The sequence below is a fragment of the Solanum tuberosum genome, unplaced genomic scaffold, assembly GCF_000226075.1.
Source record: "Solanum tuberosum cultivar DM 1-3 516 R44 unplaced genomic scaffold, SolTub_3.0 scf00119, whole genome shotgun sequence".
Classification (NCBI taxonomy): Eukaryota; Viridiplantae; Streptophyta; class Magnoliopsida; order Solanales; family Solanaceae; genus Solanum; species Solanum tuberosum.
This window is the reverse complement of record NW_006239045.1, coordinates 1020879-1038713: the sequence shown is the minus strand read 5'-3', so window position 1 is coordinate 1038713 and position 17835 is coordinate 1020879. Positions and strand designations below refer to the sequence as shown.

At 34.4% G+C, this 17835-nt stretch overlaps 1 protein-coding gene across 2 annotated transcripts; it reads left to right on the top strand.

The window, feature by feature from the left end:
* Positions 1–9835: 9835 nt before the first annotated feature.
* LOC102602949 (probable alkaline/neutral invertase D) lies at positions 9836–17016 on the top strand. 2 transcript variants are annotated; one of them, XM_006350277.2, is made up of 5 exons: positions 9836–9980; positions 10677–11078; positions 11367–11798; positions 14483–15041; positions 16505–17016. In XM_006350277.2, exons 2-5 carry the CDS (start codon positions 10707–10709, stop codon positions 16798–16800), a joined length of 1659 nt encoding a protein of 552 aa, XP_006350339.1. In that variant the 5' UTR covers positions 9836–9980; positions 10677–10706; the 3' UTR covers positions 16801–17016. The 2 variants fall into 2 exon arrangements, with proteins under 2 accessions (XP_006350339.1, XP_006350338.1); XM_006350276.2 differs by having other exon boundaries at positions 10672–11078.
* The last annotated feature ends 819 nt before the right edge of the window (positions 17017–17835 follow it).

Here is a 17835-nt window from a genome sequence, read left to right as displayed (position 1 = left end):
CTGTGTGATTAACTCCACATTCTCCTTCTTGTAAATCAACAAACCAAATCCTGATTGGGACACAAACGATAGCTACAAGCTGAGTCTATCAACCATACATCAGATGATTTGGATGGATCTGTTGTAACTAGTGAGTAATCTGAGTCATCACAATCAGCCACATTTGAATCCATGACAGCCTTCCCATTATTTGATTTAGCCTTGCTTTTCAACTTTGGGTAATCTTTCTTCTAGTGTCCTTTTTCTCAGCAAAAAGGTACATTCATCTTTGGTGAGTCTGGATCTTGACTTGGATCTCTCTTTCTTCGTTCTCATATGATTTTGAGAACAACCTTTCGCAATCAGTGCTTCTGCTTTTCCGCTTTTTTCTTTCTCTCTCTTTCATTGTTCATAACTATATAAGGTAGAACAAAGTTCTTTGAGAGATACTTCATCATTCCCACGCAGTATAGTAGTTTGAAGATGCTCGAACTCATCGGGAATTGAACTTAACAACATTAAGGCCATATATCCATCCGTAAAAGTCACGACCATATTCCGCAAATGTGTCGCCAACTTATTAAAGCTGGTGATATGATCATTCATTGTGCTACTAGGAGTATAAGTGAAGCGTAACAGTCTTCTTTTCATGTAAAGTTTATTTTGACTGTTTTTCTTCAAGAATATCTCCTCCAATGAATTCCATAATTTATTTGCAAAGGTTTCCTTTGTGTATGAATACTTTTGTTCTCTTGCAAGGTAAGATCGAATAGTAAAGCAAGCAACACGGTTGATAATACTCCAATCTTTTTCTCCTACACCATTTGGTTTCTTTTCTTCTATGGAAATATCTAGCCCTTGTTAAAAAAGGACATCAATGACCTCGCCTTGACATATACCGAAATGTCCTGACCCATCAAAAATTTCAATTGTAAATTTTGCATTTGACACAATTCTTATTATAAGCGAAGATGCCAATGATCACGTATTATTGACATTCGATGTGGACTCATCATTTGTCTTGTCTCCCAATTTTGCTTCAAAGACTATTTACTAGCTAACAATGCAAAGACCAATGTAAATCTTTTTCTGATGTGGAAGTTCAAACTGTGCTGCAACCACAGAGCATACTCAGATAATACCTTGACTCTGATATCAATTGTTGCGGAAGCCGAATATATAGAGAGTAATGAAATCACAACTGCTATATCTAAAGGTAGCTTATAAATAATAAATGAGACAACAATAAAAGGAACACCAGAAATTAACGAGGTTCGAAAAAATATTAATTTCTTTTGCCTACTCCTCGGACACAACCAATCGATATTATTTCACTCCAAAAGAGTACAAGTGAAATATTACAAGAGAAAAAGAAGATCAAATGCCTTAGAAGATGAGAAGAAAAGTGAGAGGTTTATAACCAATGAATTAAAAGATACCTATTTATAGTAGTGAATTCTTCTTATATATGTCATCCATGACATCGCAATGTGTCAAAATGTCAAGGTTTACCTTATGAAATCATTTTATGATTTACCTAAATTTCAACTACAAAGTTGCTATCTTGACTTTTGTACCAATGAAGAATTATCTTCCTATCTACCAAATCTTCACATTAATTCATCTTTGAATCTTGTCAAATTTAACAAATCTTCACCTTGGCAAGATCCTCCATTTTTAACTTTCTCTCAACAACAACTTTTGATTATGTCTTCAACCTCAATCTTCCATGTTCAACAATGTTGATCAAGTTCAAACAATGTTGAAACTTGACCGCAGTCACCACTTTTGTCAGCATATCAGTAGGATTATCCGTAGTATGAATTTTCTATAGTATGACTCCTTCATCTTCTATGATGTCTCATTATGAAATGATATCGAACATCAATGTGATTCATCCCTGCATGATACACTTGGTTCTTCGCTAATTGAATAGCACTTTGACTATCACAATTGTGATTCCTTCTAGTCCAATACCAATCTCTCTAAGCAACCTTTAAAGCCAAATTGCCTCCTTAGTAGCCTCTGTAATTGCCATATACTCTGCCTCAGTGGTAGACAAAGAAATTGTTGACTGCAAAATAGACTTCCAACTAACTGGCATTTGCAATAGTGAAAACATAACCAGTAATTGATCTTCGTTTGTCCAAATCACCTGAATAATCTGAGTCACAATATCAAACAAGATATTGACTATCTTTATACCCAAAAACCAAGCCAACATCTACAGTATTATGAATATACCGTGGAATCCATTTTACAGCCTACCAATGATCCTTTCCAGGATTATGTATGTACGTGCTTACAATTCCAACAACGTGTGAAATATTTGGCCTTGTGTAAATCATTGCATACATCAAGCTACCAACAACATTCGCGTATGGTACTCTTGACATATATTCTCGCGCAGCTTCATTCTTTGGAGAAAGAGCATCACTAAGCTTAAAATGAGGAGCAAGCGAAGTGCTAACCGACTTCGTTTTCTCATTCATACCAAATCGATTTCGTACCCTCTTCAAATATTCTTTCTGAGATAAATATAGTTTCTTTGAATGTCTATCTCTTTTTATCTTCATGCCAAGAATCTTCTTTGCCTCACCCAAATCTTTCATCTCAAACTCCTTTCTTAGTTGAATCTTTAGCTTTTCAATTTCCTCTTCACTTTTAGAAGCTAGCAACATATCATCAACATATAGGAGAAGATATATAAAGGAATCGTCTTCAAGCTTGCGCAAATACACACAATGATCACATTTGCTTCTTATGTACCTTTGTTGTATCATAAACTTGTCAAATTGTTTGCACCATTGTCTAGAAAATTGTTTCAATTCATACAACAATTTTTCAAGTTTGCACACCATATTTTCTTTTACATTTTTGAATGCTTCTGGCTGAGTCATGTAGATTTCCTCTTTCAAGTCTCCATGTAAAAATGCAGTTTCTACATTCAACTGAACTAGTTCCAAATTCAACTGCGCTACCAAAGCCAACAAAACTCTAATGGAGGTGTTTCAGAACTGGATAAAACACCTTATTATAATCAATTCCCTACTTTTGAGCATATACTTTGGCCACCAATCTTGCTTTGTAGCAAACATCTTCTAGATTAGGAAATCCTTTTTTCTTTGAAAATACCCATATGCACCAAATTGTTTTCTTGCCTTGAGGGAGATTGGCTAATTTCCATGTATGATTCTGATGAAGGGACTGCATTTCTTCATCCGTGGCAATTCTCCACTTATCTTCTTTTGAACCTTGGACTAGGTCTTTATAAGTGGTAGGAATGTCATCAGTTGTAATTGAGTCCGCACCAACCACCATATTTATGAGTCGAGCAGGTTTTCTTATTGTCATTTTTGGCTTGCCGGTTGCTATTGATTCAAGTTGTGGTTGAGGTTCTTGAGATGGAACCTCCCCTTCGACTGGCTCTTCTTCCAGAGGAAAAACTTCTGTTGTATCCTCATTTAATCCCTGTGTTGGAAAAATTATTTTTCCCTCAAACTCCACCTGTTTTGAAGCACCATCAGTTTGTTAGACATCTTCAACTGTTACCTTATTTGTCAAGGCAGATTCATCAAAGGTAAAATCCCTACTGAAAATATTTTTTCTTGTTCTAGACATCATAAACGGTATCCTTTGACTCTAGAAGTAATTTCCATAAATAAAGTTTTTTTTGCTCTTGGGTCCAATTTTGACTCTCTTACATGAAAATATGCAATTGAGCCAAATACATATAAAGAACCATAATCTTCAGCAGGTTTTCCATACCATGTTTCTAATGGTGTCTTCCCAACTATAGCAGCAAATGGTAGGCGATTAATGATGTGGCATGCATATGTTATTGCCTCGGCCCAAAATTCTTTGCCCAAGCTAGCATTGGACAACATACACCGAACCTTCTCCAGCAAAGTTCGGTTCATGCCATACATCGAACCTTTTCCAGCAAAGTCCGATTCATGCGTTCTGCCACTTCATTTTGTTGTGGTGTATTTCTGACAGTGAAATATCTGACGATGTCATTTTCCTCACAAATTTTCTAAAAAATATCGTTTTTGTATTCTCCACCATTGTCTGTGCAAAGTCACTTGATCTTTCTGCCACTTCGAGTTTCTATCATCGCCTTCCATTTGAGAAAAATTCCCAGTACTTCATCTTTTGTTTTCATCATATACACACACAGTCTTCGGAAAACGTCATCAACAAAGGTTACACAATAGTGTTTCCCACCTAATGAAGGTGTTTTTGAAGCACCCCAAACATCTGAATGAACATAATCCAAAATACCTTTAGTATTACGGATAGTTTTTCCAAATTTAACCCTTGTTTGCTTTTCCTTGACATAATGCTCACAAAACTCTAAGTTGTAAGATTTTATTCCTTTTAGCAATCCTTGATCTGATTAAGTTTTCAAGGATTTTCCTCCAGCATGTCCCAAGCGCATATGCCATAGCCTGATCATTTATGCCTCATTATCGTCATTGAATGTTGTTGCCGATGTCCCAATAAATGTACTACCTTGATAGTGGTATATGTTATTATTTCTTTGAATTGCCTTCATTACTACTAGTGCACCGGAGCATATTCTCATTACGCCATTATCTGCAATGACTTTGAATCCCTTTGACTCTAGCGCTCCTAAATGAGATTCTTCTTCAAATCCGGTACATATCGAACATCTGTTAATGTTCTGGTCAATCCATCATTATTCCTTAATCGAATTGAACCAACACCATATACGGTAAGAGGATTATTGTTTATTGTGTGAATAACTCCACATTCTCCTTCTTGTAAATCAACAAACCAAATCCTGATTGGGACACATACGATAGCTACAAGCTGAGTCCATCAACCATACATCAGATGATTTGGATGGATCTGTTGTAACTAGTGAGTAATCTTAGTCATCACAATCAGCCACATTTGAATCCATGACAGCCTTCCCATTATTTGATTTAGCCTTGCTTTTCAACTTTGGGTAATCTTTCTTCTAGTGTCCTTTTTCTCAGCACAAAGGTACATTCATCTTTGGTGAGTCTGGATCTTGACTTGGATCTCTCTTTCTTCGTTCTCATATGATTTTGAGAACAACCTTTCGCAATCAGTGCTTCTGCTTTTCCGCTTTTTTCTTTCTCTCTCTTTCATTGTTCATAACTATATAAGGCAGAACAAAGTTCTTTGAGAGATACTTGGTCTATTTGAGATTGTTCCTTTTAATCATCATTCCTATGCAGTAGAGTAGTTTCAAGATGCTCGAACTGATCGGGAAGTGAACTTAATAACATTAAGGCCATATATCCATCCGTAAAAGTCACGACCATATTCCGCAAATGTGTCGCCAACTTATTAAAGCTGGTGTATGATCATTCATTGTGCTACCAGGAATATAAGTGAAGCGTAACAATCTTCTTTTCATTTTCATGTAAAGTTTATTTTGACTGTTTTTCTTCAAGAATATCTCCTCCAATGAATTCCATAATTTATTTGCATATGTTTTCTTTGTGTGTGAATACTTTTGTTCTCTTGCAAGGTAAGATCGAATAGTACATCAAGCAATACGGTTGATAATCTTTCAATTTTCTTCTCCTACACCATCTGGTTTCTTTTCTTCTATGGCAATATCTAGCCTTTGTTGAAAAAGGATATCAAGTACCTCGCTTTGCCACATTCCGAAATGTCCTGTCCCGTCAAAAATTTCAACTGCAAATTTTGCATTTGACACAATTCTTGTCATAAGCGAAGATGCCAATGATCATGTATTATTGACATTCGATGTGGACTCATCATTTGTCGTGTCTCCCATTTTTGTTACAAATACTATTTACTAGCTAACAATGCATAGACCAAAGAAAATCTTTTGTTGATGTGGAAGTTCAGACTGTGCTGCAACCATAGAGTATACTTAAGTAATACATTGGCTCTGATACCAATTGTTGTGGAAGCCTGCTATATCTAAAGGTAGCTTATAAATAGTAAATGAGACAACAATAAAAGGAACACGAGAAATTAACGAGGTTCGGCAAAATATTATTTTCTCTTGCCTACTCCTCAAACACAACCAACCAATATTATTTCACTCCAAAAGAGTACAAGTGAAATATTACAAGAGAGAAAGAAGATCAAATGCATTTGAAGATGAGAAGGCAAGTGAGAGGTGTATAACAAATGAATTAAGAGCTACCTATTTATAGGAGTGAATTCTTCCTATTGATGTCATCCATGACATCACAATGTGTCAAAATGTCAAGGTTTACCTTGTGAAACCATTTTATGGTTTACCTAAATTTCACCTACAAAGTTGCTATCTTGACTTTTGTACCAATGAAGAATTATCTTCCTATCTACCAAATCTTCACATTAATTCATCTTTGAATCTTGTCAAATTTAATACGTCTAACTTACAAGTTCAATCTAACAGCCAAATCAATTACTAAGCTTAACTAACTAACAATGACGGCTAGCTAGTTCCAACTGCGCAATTTGCAATCTCTTTGTTATATTCTCTAATAACTCCCTTCTAGTTAGGTGATATGAAGATGTTCTTCATTACTAGCTCAGACATGAGATGAGAATGCTAACGCCTACTCAGATCTTTAGTAAGAATATCAAGAGACTGCTTAGATGAGCACAAGTAGTGTATGATCACAAGACCCTTCAATACCTTCTACATATATATAATAAAATAACAATCAATGTCAATATATTTTGTTCTCTCATAAAACACTCTATTAGAAACAACTTGAATAGCTTCTTTGCTATCACAAGCAAAGGAACAAGTAGGTTCAAAGGTATGTCCAGTGTTTTAAACAAGCCAATGATCCAGGTGACTTCTGCAACAATCGAGGCAAGACTCCTATTTACTGCCTCAGTTGAACTCTTGAAAATGGTGGACTGTTTCTTAGATTTCCACGAGATTGGTAAGTTTCCATACTTGACCAAATAACCAGTGATTGACCTCCTAGTATTAACACAAGACCCTAGTATGCATCACAATAAGCTTGTAGAGAACCAGTGAGTTTTGCTGCTAATAGCACTCCAAGTCCTGGTGATTGCTTAATTAATATACTTCACTACCCTAATGTCAGCATTCATGTGAAAGGTTTTAGGAGCCAGCATGAACTGGATCAAGCTTTAAACTGCATAAGATATATTTGGCCTCGTGAGAGTGAGATACTACAATCATCCAATCAATCGATGATATTCACCAGGAGTGCATCAGAATATCTCCAACCAAATCATCAATTGAGTTAAAGTTGTTTATTAAAAATTATAGTTAATCTACATTCTAATTTTCCAATAAAAATATTATTTTGTTATTGCTAAAATTAAAATTTATCTATTTTATTCCATTAAAATTTATAAATTTAATAATATTTCTTATTATTGTAACAAATAAACTAGTGTAAGAATAATAATATAATATCATCAACACAACATACGTACCCTTTAGACATAGTAATATACTACCATAAATATCGGTGTATTCCTTTGGTACTAAAATGACCTTTAAGTAAGACTAAATCTTGACATCTTGTTCAAAATTCTTAAGAGTAAACTTTACCTTTTCTCACCAAGTAGAGAATGAGATGACAGCCAAGAGCCAAATAAATCAAAATGTAAATTATAGAGTTATAAATTAATAATTTATGTATATTCATAAAATTTTAAAATGAATAGAAATTGTTAAGTACAATTGAAAGATAAATAAAAGTAAAAGGCAAAAAAAGAAAATGAAAGATAAAAGAGTAAGAATAAATACAAGTTCGATGAGGACTTGCTGACAATTAAAGTGGCAAAAATTACGCCGTTGTGTCTACGTTGACTTCCCACCAATCCCCCCATGCTTGGACTTGGAGGTCTCACCAACTATTCTATCTCACACAAGCTAAGTTGCTCGAACTCGGGTGTAGGTATCCAATACGGGTGCAGATCTAGAGGTTGGATCCTTCATGATCTAATTTTTAAGATTCGAGATTATGGATCCATGTATGTATATGGGTGCAGAAAATCACTTAAATGTAATTAAAATATTTAAAATTGAGTTATAAACAGTGACAAATCTTGAATTTTAAGGTTGTGGGTGCTCTTAAAGTGACAGAGTCAAAAAAAATAAAAATACATGCTAACAATGAGTTTCAAGCTCAGGCTCAACAACACTAAAAGAGCCTTAAGCACCAACCTAAGAGCCAATGGGCTAAGCATATCAATTATACATTGGGTGCTCTATGTTAATTTTATACAATACCTCTTAATTTCTACATATATATATATATATATATTTTGAGACGAGGCTAATGGATGCTCGAGCACCCGACGGACTCCATGTGAGTCCGCCCATGGTTATAAAACCTAGATTATGAAATATTATGTGGAGAACTTGAGGAGAATCCTAGAAGGAGATTAAAGGAAAATGAGTGACATAGAAATTAATATACAAAAGGTATTTCATTTCCTACAATTTCACCTTAGCTTTTGTATTGATTATAGGAATCATTGAAATTCTCCAGACTTTTCCCATCGATTTTGATCAAAGTATCCAAAATCCGTTGTACAAATTGGACACAAATTTCACACCCACGCTCATATCGTATCGACACAGATGCAGCACCAAAAATGAAAAGTCCGAGTAACTTAGCACACAAGTAACCATGTTTCTTTTCTTTTTATTTTATATTTTACTTTTACAGTGTAATATAATTCATTTTTTAAAATAAAATAAAATAAAAATGGTGCATGTAATTTTTAATTAAGGAAAAATGAAAAATGAAATAGGTGAAAGTTGCAATTTTATTATTAGTGATGATGATCACAAAGGGCGGAGCTACACTATGTCCGGGGTGTCCAGTCGGGAACTCTTCAGCAGAAAATTACATCGTATATATAAATAAAATAATATTTTAAATGATTAAATAAGATATTTTGGACACCCTTGAAACAACAAATATTCTTAGCCCATTGTATTCTAACGCTCAGCCAAAGCTGAAGCGAACATCATTCGTGTGGGTTCAATTTCCAGTAGCTACATTTTATTTTTATATTTTCAAAAGAGCTATTAATTAATAAATCTGTTATTTTTTCAATAATTCAAAACTAATATTATCTATTACATATGTAGCAAATTAAATTTTTAATCGATTTGACTTTTAATTTTTTTTCTTTAAGTAGTTATTTAACATTAAGTTAATCAAAAATCCAATTTCTTATTTCTATAAAGCTATTAAAAGTGAAAAATGCTTCATATATGTATATTTTCTTAAATCTCATTTGATTCTACTTTTTTTTTTGATGTCTCGGTGAAATCTTTAAGTATAAATGTGATTTCATTCTAAATTGAATTTTTTTTCCGTTCAATTCCTATTAAATAAATATGAACATCTGAGCTAAATATTATGTATTTTGATTTTAAAAATTTTGCTATATTTTTTAATTAAAAATAATTATTATTTATATATTGATTTATAAAATTTTAGAACAAATAACCTTAAGAACCTTTGAAACTCCTTAATCAGTAGACTAAATATTTCCTTATGGAAAGAAGTGTCAATACTTATTAATACATGTATAAATTATTTATCTTGTTAAATACATGTATAAATTATTTATCACAGTACTATCTTGTTAAAAAATTATTTATTACAGTACTATCTTGTTCTTATCCTGCAATAAATATCAAAAAATTATTTATTACAGTATTAAAAAATTATTTATTACAGTACTATCTTGTTCTTATCCTGCAATAAATATCTTAGCTGTGGCTTCTTCTTACAAAAAGGTAAATAGGTTGTAAAATAGGGGTTCTGTGGGCCCCACTTAGAGTCTTCCCAAATGTCAACTCTCTATAAATTAGCTTCATTCCACAACATGATCTTTTTCCCCTCTTCTTCCATTTTCTACTTAGCCCCTTCTTCTCTCTCCATTTCTCTCTTTTTTTTCCGGTCATCTCGCCGGCTTCAGACTCCATTATTGCCGGCAGAATACTACCTTTTTTTTCTCTCTCAGCTAAGGTCTTCTCTCTCTATACTTTACTCTCTGTTATAAGTTTTCTATTTTCTCGGTATTTGTGCTTTTTGGATCTCAGTTTGCTTAACTATCTTCTGTCTTGCTCTTGTTCAAGTATTTGGATCTCAAAGTTTTGTGTTTCTTCTTAATTTTAGAGTGGACTTTGCAATGCAGCTCCTTTTCTCAGCTTAAAATTTCAGAAATTCTAAGTTATTTTTGGCTATTTTTCATTTTCTAGACTAAGTTATGTCTGTTTTTAGGCAATCGCTTCCTTTGTAGCTATTTTGTGGATAAGGTTATTTTGATTATGGTAACTTAATTATTATTAGTATACCATTTATTTGGTTAATTATCTTTCCCTAAGGAGAAAATGGATAAAATTGCAAATAGTTATTACATTTTTTTTTTCGGTTGGGCCACACTATTTGCCTGATTTGTTTTTTTATAACTTCCATTTTTGAATAATTTATATGTGATTTTTTTTCCTGACCATTGACAATGGCGTGTATATATATATATATATATATATATATATATATATATTAGTTGCCATATGATTCATATTCTTGTATTTAAAAATTGCCGGGTTTGTCAATTAGCGATGTCATTTTCTACAAATAGATAAACAAGGTTGTGTTGTTTATATGAGTGTATAACTTGTTTAATCGTCTAAACGGGCTATTGTTTATCGTATAGAGCAGTTGTGTGAGTTGAAGGTTTTAAGAGTGAGGATGGAAGGTACTGGATTGAGAAATGTTAGCTCCCACTGCTCCATTTCGGAGATGGATGACTTTGATCTCTCGAAACTTCTTGATAAGCCAAGGATTAACATAGAGAGGCAGAGATCTTTTGATGAGAGGTCGCTAAGTGAGTTATCCATAGGCTTATCTAGAGGTTTAGATAATTATGAGAATACTTACTCGCCAGGAAGGTCTGGGTTGGACACCCCAGCTTCATCGGCACGAAACTCTTTTGAGCCACATCCAATGGTTGCTGAAGCCTGGGATGCTCTACGCCGTTCCATGGTTCACTTTCGAGGCCAACCAGTTGGTACAATTGCTGCAGTGGATCATGCCGCTGAGGAAGTCCTCAATTATGATCAGGTACTTGTTCAATATAATATAGCAGCTTTGAAGTAGTTTCTCTTTCAGTATTAGTTATGTTGTAATTTCCATAATATTGGTTTCATATACTATAATCAGGTCTTACTTTTGACAAAATTCCATTTATATTTTCGGGATATTTTACTGGAATTGGGTTTGTTATGGAATGAGATACAGTAATGCGGAAGTTCAGATTTACGTTGAGCAATTTTGCTTGATCAGGATGTGTTATTTTCAATTTTAGTAGCATGTTTTAAGTATCTATGTAAGTTTTTGCTGGATGTGTAGGTCTTTGTTCGGGATTTTGTTCCTAGCGCTCTGGCCTTCCTGATGAATGGAGAGCCTGATATAGTTAAGAACTTCCTGTTGAAGACACTTCAGCTTCAAGGGTGGGAGAAAAGAGTAGATAGATTCAAGCTGGGGGAAGGGGTTATGCCAGCTAGTTTCAAGGTTCTTCATGATCCTGTTCGTAAGACAGATACGATAATGGCAGATTTTGGTGAGAGTGCAATTGGAAGAGTCGCTCCAGTTGATTCTGGATTTTGGTGGATAATTCTTCTCCGTGCATACACAAAATCTACCGGAGATGTAAGTCTTGCTGAAACTCCCGAGTGCCAAAGGGGAATGAGGCTTATATTGAGCTTATGTTTGTCTGAAGGATTTGATACATTTCCTACTTTGCTTTGTGCTGATGGATGCTCAATGATTGATAGAAGAATGGTAAGTTATCTTGTTGCCTTAACTTGCATATATTATTGGTTGTTTCTGTGATTGTGATATAATACAACTTATTATCGTAACTGGATACTTATTATCATTGATTTATAATTCAAAATGTTTTTTTTTTTTTGGTATGAAATTTTCTTGGTGGAAAAGGTTTCATTGTCGGAAAAGGTTTATTCCATGTTTGGTTAATGCTTTCTTGGAGGAAAAGTTTTGGACTTATATAAATGAAAGATCCTTTCTTTCCCCTAGAACATAGTAGCATCCATACGGTAGTCATATAGAGAGTTTTGTTTAGGGGAAGGTTTATTGTCTCTACAGTTTTAATATTTTCTTTCATATTAGTATTATCATATGTAAGTCAATTGACCAAACCATTATCATTTAGTATTTTTATAGTTTTTCTTTGTCATCTGATTTATCGCTGTAAAGATCGACAATTATTAGGTTCCGCTTGACGCCTTGATTATTTCGATCTCAACATCAATTTCAACGTGTTTTAATAGTTTTCTATGCTTGCATCATAATTAGGTTGTGCATTCATAGCTTGAGTTAGAACCGGGCAGCTGTTGGATCATGCAAACTTAATCATATCATTTTAAAAGTTGTTTTAAGGATTTGGAACTCGTTTCATCATTTTTGACAATCTTGTCTCTACTAGCCACCAAATGGACACGTTCTCTACTTTGCCGCTCCTTGCTGTTTCTTTGTTGTAGGTTGGCAGCTTTCACTCCTTTGTTTTTAAGCTGCTTTTACTTCATTTGTCGTATTTCCTATGTTTTATGCTTCGGTATTTGTTATTTACCAAGTATGTAGAAATAAAGAAGGGTGGTGATGATGTTGAAGCAGTTTCATAGAAAGTTTATTGATGCTTCTTTATAGCATGTAACAATAGATTTTATATTCCTTGTGTTTTATGTTTATAAGTAATAGTTGTTTAATCTGTTTCTTTATTTACCTTTTATTGTCGCTAAAGTTGCAAATCTATGAGATAACTGGAGTATGCTGTTTATCTATTTTACCTGATTGTGATTGGTATTGTTTCTATTGGTAATGTGATGAAAATGCTTACTAAAAACCATGTCTTAAATATAATCTCATCTGATGACTTTCCATATCCTTTTTGTTTTCAACTTTGCGTCTTTAGTCAGTGTGAGCTAAGGCTGGGCACCGGACCGGAATGGGACCACCGGACCGGAACGGGACGGTTTGACCGGGTTGTTGACCGGTACCGGGATGAACCGGACCGGAACTACCGGGATGGAGGCTCGGTTCCGTCCCGTCCCACTATATACCGGGATAGAACCGGGACGGACCGGAATGGACCGGAACGGAACGGGATGGGATAAACGGGACGGCACATATAGCTATTTAAAATTTTTTTTATTTTTTTTGAGTTATTTTGAATTACGAAAATACAAATGTTTTTTTTTGTAAGTTAAGTTTAATAAAGTTTTTTTTTTAGTTTTTGAGCTTATGTAGTTATGTTATAAGTTTTAAAGATTTGAATCTTTTGAAGTTTATAAGTTATTTATATCTCTCCTGTCACTTAGATTTGTTGTTCTTGAGCTGAGGGTCTCCCGGAAACAGCCTCTCTACCTCCACGAGGTAGTGGTAAGGTCTGCGTACAATTTACCCTCCCCAGACACCACCTAGTGGGATCTCACTGGGCATGTTGTTGAAGTTTATAAGTTATTAAGTTATACTTATAACTTGTAAGTTAAATAACTTAAGTTTGTAATTTTAAAAAAATTAAATAAACAAAAAAGAAATGCTAATAAAAGTAAATAATGACAAAAATATTATTTTTTATTTTAATTAAAAATGATTTTCCGGGACCGGACCGGTACCGGACCGGACCGGAACGGAACCGGAATGAACCGGTACCGGTATATCATGGTACCGTTCCGTTCCGTGTACCGGTTCAATGTATCCCATCCCGTCCCGAATACTACCGGACCGGAACGAACCGGAATGGTACCGGAATGGACCGGAATGGTACCGGTACAACCCGTTCCGGTGCCCAGCCTTAGTGTGAGCTACCTTTTTTTTTTCCTTTGTTTTTCTTGCTCCTTCTTCAGTTCAGCCACCAAGGACATACAACTTCTACTTTTCTTACTTCGATCGGTATTGCCTATCTCATTCTCACGTCTCTTCATACATGTTACCCAATATTCAACAAAATGTTCAAGAAATAAAATTTTCTGCTAATTACCTTGTGCTTGTGCATCCAGATTCTAACACTAAACTTGAAAGCCTAAAGTTCCACATAACTTGAAGATCACCTTTTGGAATTCTGTTATAATCATAGTTAGAAGTACTTTGAATTACATAATAAGCATCGTTTTTTGCTTCTTGGTGATTAATTGATCTATGTATGACTTGAAATTTTATGTGAATTGAATTGCCACACGACTATATCCTGCCTCCAGTCAATGTTTTAATCCTGATGAAAATGATAGATGTGACTCCCATAAGTAGAGAAGGATAGTGGGGCGGGCCCATTATCCACTAAAATCCAAATCTTGAAACAGAAGATTTCTCCAGCTCTAAAAAAAAGGTTTGATGTGACAACCATAACAGAATTGCTTTGTAACTGCTTGGGCACAATAGATGGATGAAAGACATGTCCTTTGAAAATATATTATTGAGCTGTTAAATTATGATGGTTGATATTTCAGGGAATCTATGGTTATCCTATTGAGATCCAAGCACTCTTCTTTATGGCATTGCGAAGTGCTTTGGCAATGTTGAAGCACGATACAGAAGGGGGAGAATTTGTTGAGAGAATAGTGAAGCGTCTACATGCCTTGAGTTATCACATGAGAAGTTATTTCTGGCTTGATTTCCAACAATTAAACGACATTTACCGCTATAAAACTGAAGAATATTCTCATACTGCAGTAAATAAGTTTAATGTTATCCCTGATTCAATCCCAGATTGGGTATTTGAATTTGTGCCTAAACGTGGTGGTTACTTTATTGGGAACGTTAGTCCTGCAAGGATGGACTTCAGATGGTTTGCTTTAGGTAACTGTATTGCCATATTGTCCTCCCTTGCCACTCCAGAGCAAGCTTCCGCTATTATGGATCTCATAGAAGCACGCTGGGACGAGCTAGTAGCAGAGATGCCCTTAAAAATATCTTATCCAGCACTAGAAAATCATGACTGGCGACTTATAACTGGTTGTGATCCCAAGAATACCAGGTGGAGCTACCATAATGGTGGATCTTGGCCAGGTTCTTCCATCTTCCTTCAGCACTTCACTTGATTTGCTACTTAAAGAGAAAATACATAATGTGATACCTGAACTTGTCCCGAATTTTCAAAAAGACACCTTAACTATGTGGGCGTCCTATTACCCCCACTAAACAATCTTGAACTGATATTATTACATCATTTTTTGTCCACATGACATAGAGGAGTGTGTGCACTCTCTTAAAGAGAGTGAACAACCTAAAATAACTAAAATTTATTTAAAATGTATTTTCTTATTTTTTTAGCTTTTTTGTTTTTATTTTTTCTCTTTCTTTCTTCTTCAAAAATTTATTGTCATCTCTATTGAAGCTTTCAATGTCACTATTTTTATCACAACTTCACCTTCCTTTTTTTACTACTATTAGTTTTTATCTCTTTAATTTTAAAACTTTATCTAAATATATGTTCTTACATTTCGAACAATTTGATAAACCATTAGATTTCAAGATGATTAGGAAGTATTATATAGTTTTTTTATCTGATTTCAATTAAGTTCTTTTAATTTTCGAGGAATTCATTGATTCTTTTAAAATTATCATTTCTGATTTTGAAGTTATATGAAAAGGAGTAATTGATGATACCTTCAAAATTTTAAATTTCTTTGAAAAATAATTAGTTTTGTTATCAATAATTCAATAAAGTCTAGAAAATAGTATGAATTCTTTTTTATAAAAAAATCACTGAAATAAAGAATTTGAGTGGAGAAGAAGAATAAAAAAGAAAAAAAATGAGAGAGGGGTTCAACTTGACGTGGGGGGTGGGGTGAGGGTGGGAGGTGAAGAACAAGAAGAAAATGCAGGGATGGATCACTTGAAAGTGGGGGGTTGAAGATGACGTGGAATTTAAGATAAAATCAAAATTAAAATAAATAAAAAAGTAAGAGAGAGAGAGAGAAATAAATAAAAAAAAGATAAAGAAAAAATTTAAAATGATTTTTTTTTTATATTTTTAATAAAATTAACACGTGTTATGTAATGATTGGTGTGTGAACACACTTGCTGCTTAAATCCTGGGGGTTGATCGAAAAATAATAATGTGTTCAAAATTGTTTAGTGGGGTAATAAGACGGTTGCAAAGTTAAGGTGTCTTTTTAAAAATTCGGGACAACTTCAGTGGTGACTTTATGTCTTTTCTCTAATTTCATAATAACTTGCGGGATTTCGTAGTGACTTCTTTGTCCAGAAAGAGAAAGGAGTGTAGAGAATCACTTGGATGATTATTAGTTAGTTTAGTTATGGGACTTCATATTGTGTTAAAAAGACTTTGTAGCTTTACTAGTAGAATGTGTGTTCCATAAATTATTTACTATCCCACTTTCCGTAGAAGCATCTATATTGCTTCTGCGCACTGGCTAAAAGAAATAAGATGCACAGCACAGGCTATTGCTTCAAGTTTGATGTCATGCTCTCTAATGCAATGTCTAATTCACATCTTAAAATTGCAGTGCTTTTATGGTTGCTAACCGCTGCCTGCATTAAGACGGGACGGCCACAAATTGCAAGACGAGCAATAGATCTTGCTGAGAGCCGCTTATCTAAGGACTCCTGGCCTGAATATTATGATGGTACAGTTGGAAGATATATTGGTAAACAAGCGAGGAAGTATCAGACATGGTCAATCGCAGGATATCTCGTAGCAAAGATGTTGCTGGAGGATCCTTCGCATTTGGGAATGATTGCCTTGGAAGAGGACAAGCAAATGAAGCCTGTAATCAAACGATCAGCTTCTTGGACGTGCTGAAGTGCTGAGTTGAAGAAAGAGATTTAAGTACAAATGATTAGAGAAAGCCACAAGGTGAGAGCAATCTTTTGTTATTTTGTTACAAGAACACTATTTTTTTGGCTCCTATTCCCATCCTTGTAATATTGCTCTTAATTTTTATCGTGTACTCTTGCATCCAGCGAGACCAATGTCTCGTTTATCCGTATAAAAGACCTCGTTTGATGGTTCCCTTGTTTGAAAGTTTTATGCAATGATGCTCTAATTGTTTGGATAGATAGAATTTTTCTAACCAAATGGCTTTAGTTTCTGTTGAAGCCATAAGTGAAGTAAATGATATCAGTTGTTTGTTTTCATTATATGCTGCAACTGGATAAAGGTATGCTCAAAGATGTAAAGTGCAAAACAAACTGTTTATGCTTGTTGTTTAGAAAGGTCTCTGGCATACTGTTTCTCCAGCAGCCTCATATGCTTAGTTGTCCTAAAATCACAATATTTCATTACATTTTTACCACCACTCTGTCATAACCACTATCCATTACTACTAACCACCTTTGTCGTTACAAGCACCAACCATCATCCAATCACCTTTGTTATCACAACTATCAACCACCTCTGTGGTAAGATCCTTCAACCACCTCACAATCATAACTGACAATCATTTTTGTTAGTTGCTACAACACCTACCACATTCATTATTATAACTATATCTGCATTTGTCATTACAACCATCACAACCTTTGCCGCTACTATCATCTGCAATTAATTCCTATTACTAATCACTTCCATTGTCACAACTATCATCAACCACCACACTTCTTTAGCTATCACCATCTACTAACATCAACTAATTCCACTATCACAATCACCACCACTAGTAACCATCCCCATCGTGTCAATCACTACAGTCTTACATTTACCATCACACCTATCACCACTACTGTTACTAGCATCAACCAGCATAATCACCACAACTACAACTCATCTTCATCATCACAAGCAAATATAATTTTTTATTTTTTATTAAATTGTAATTTTATTTTATTAAATTTTATG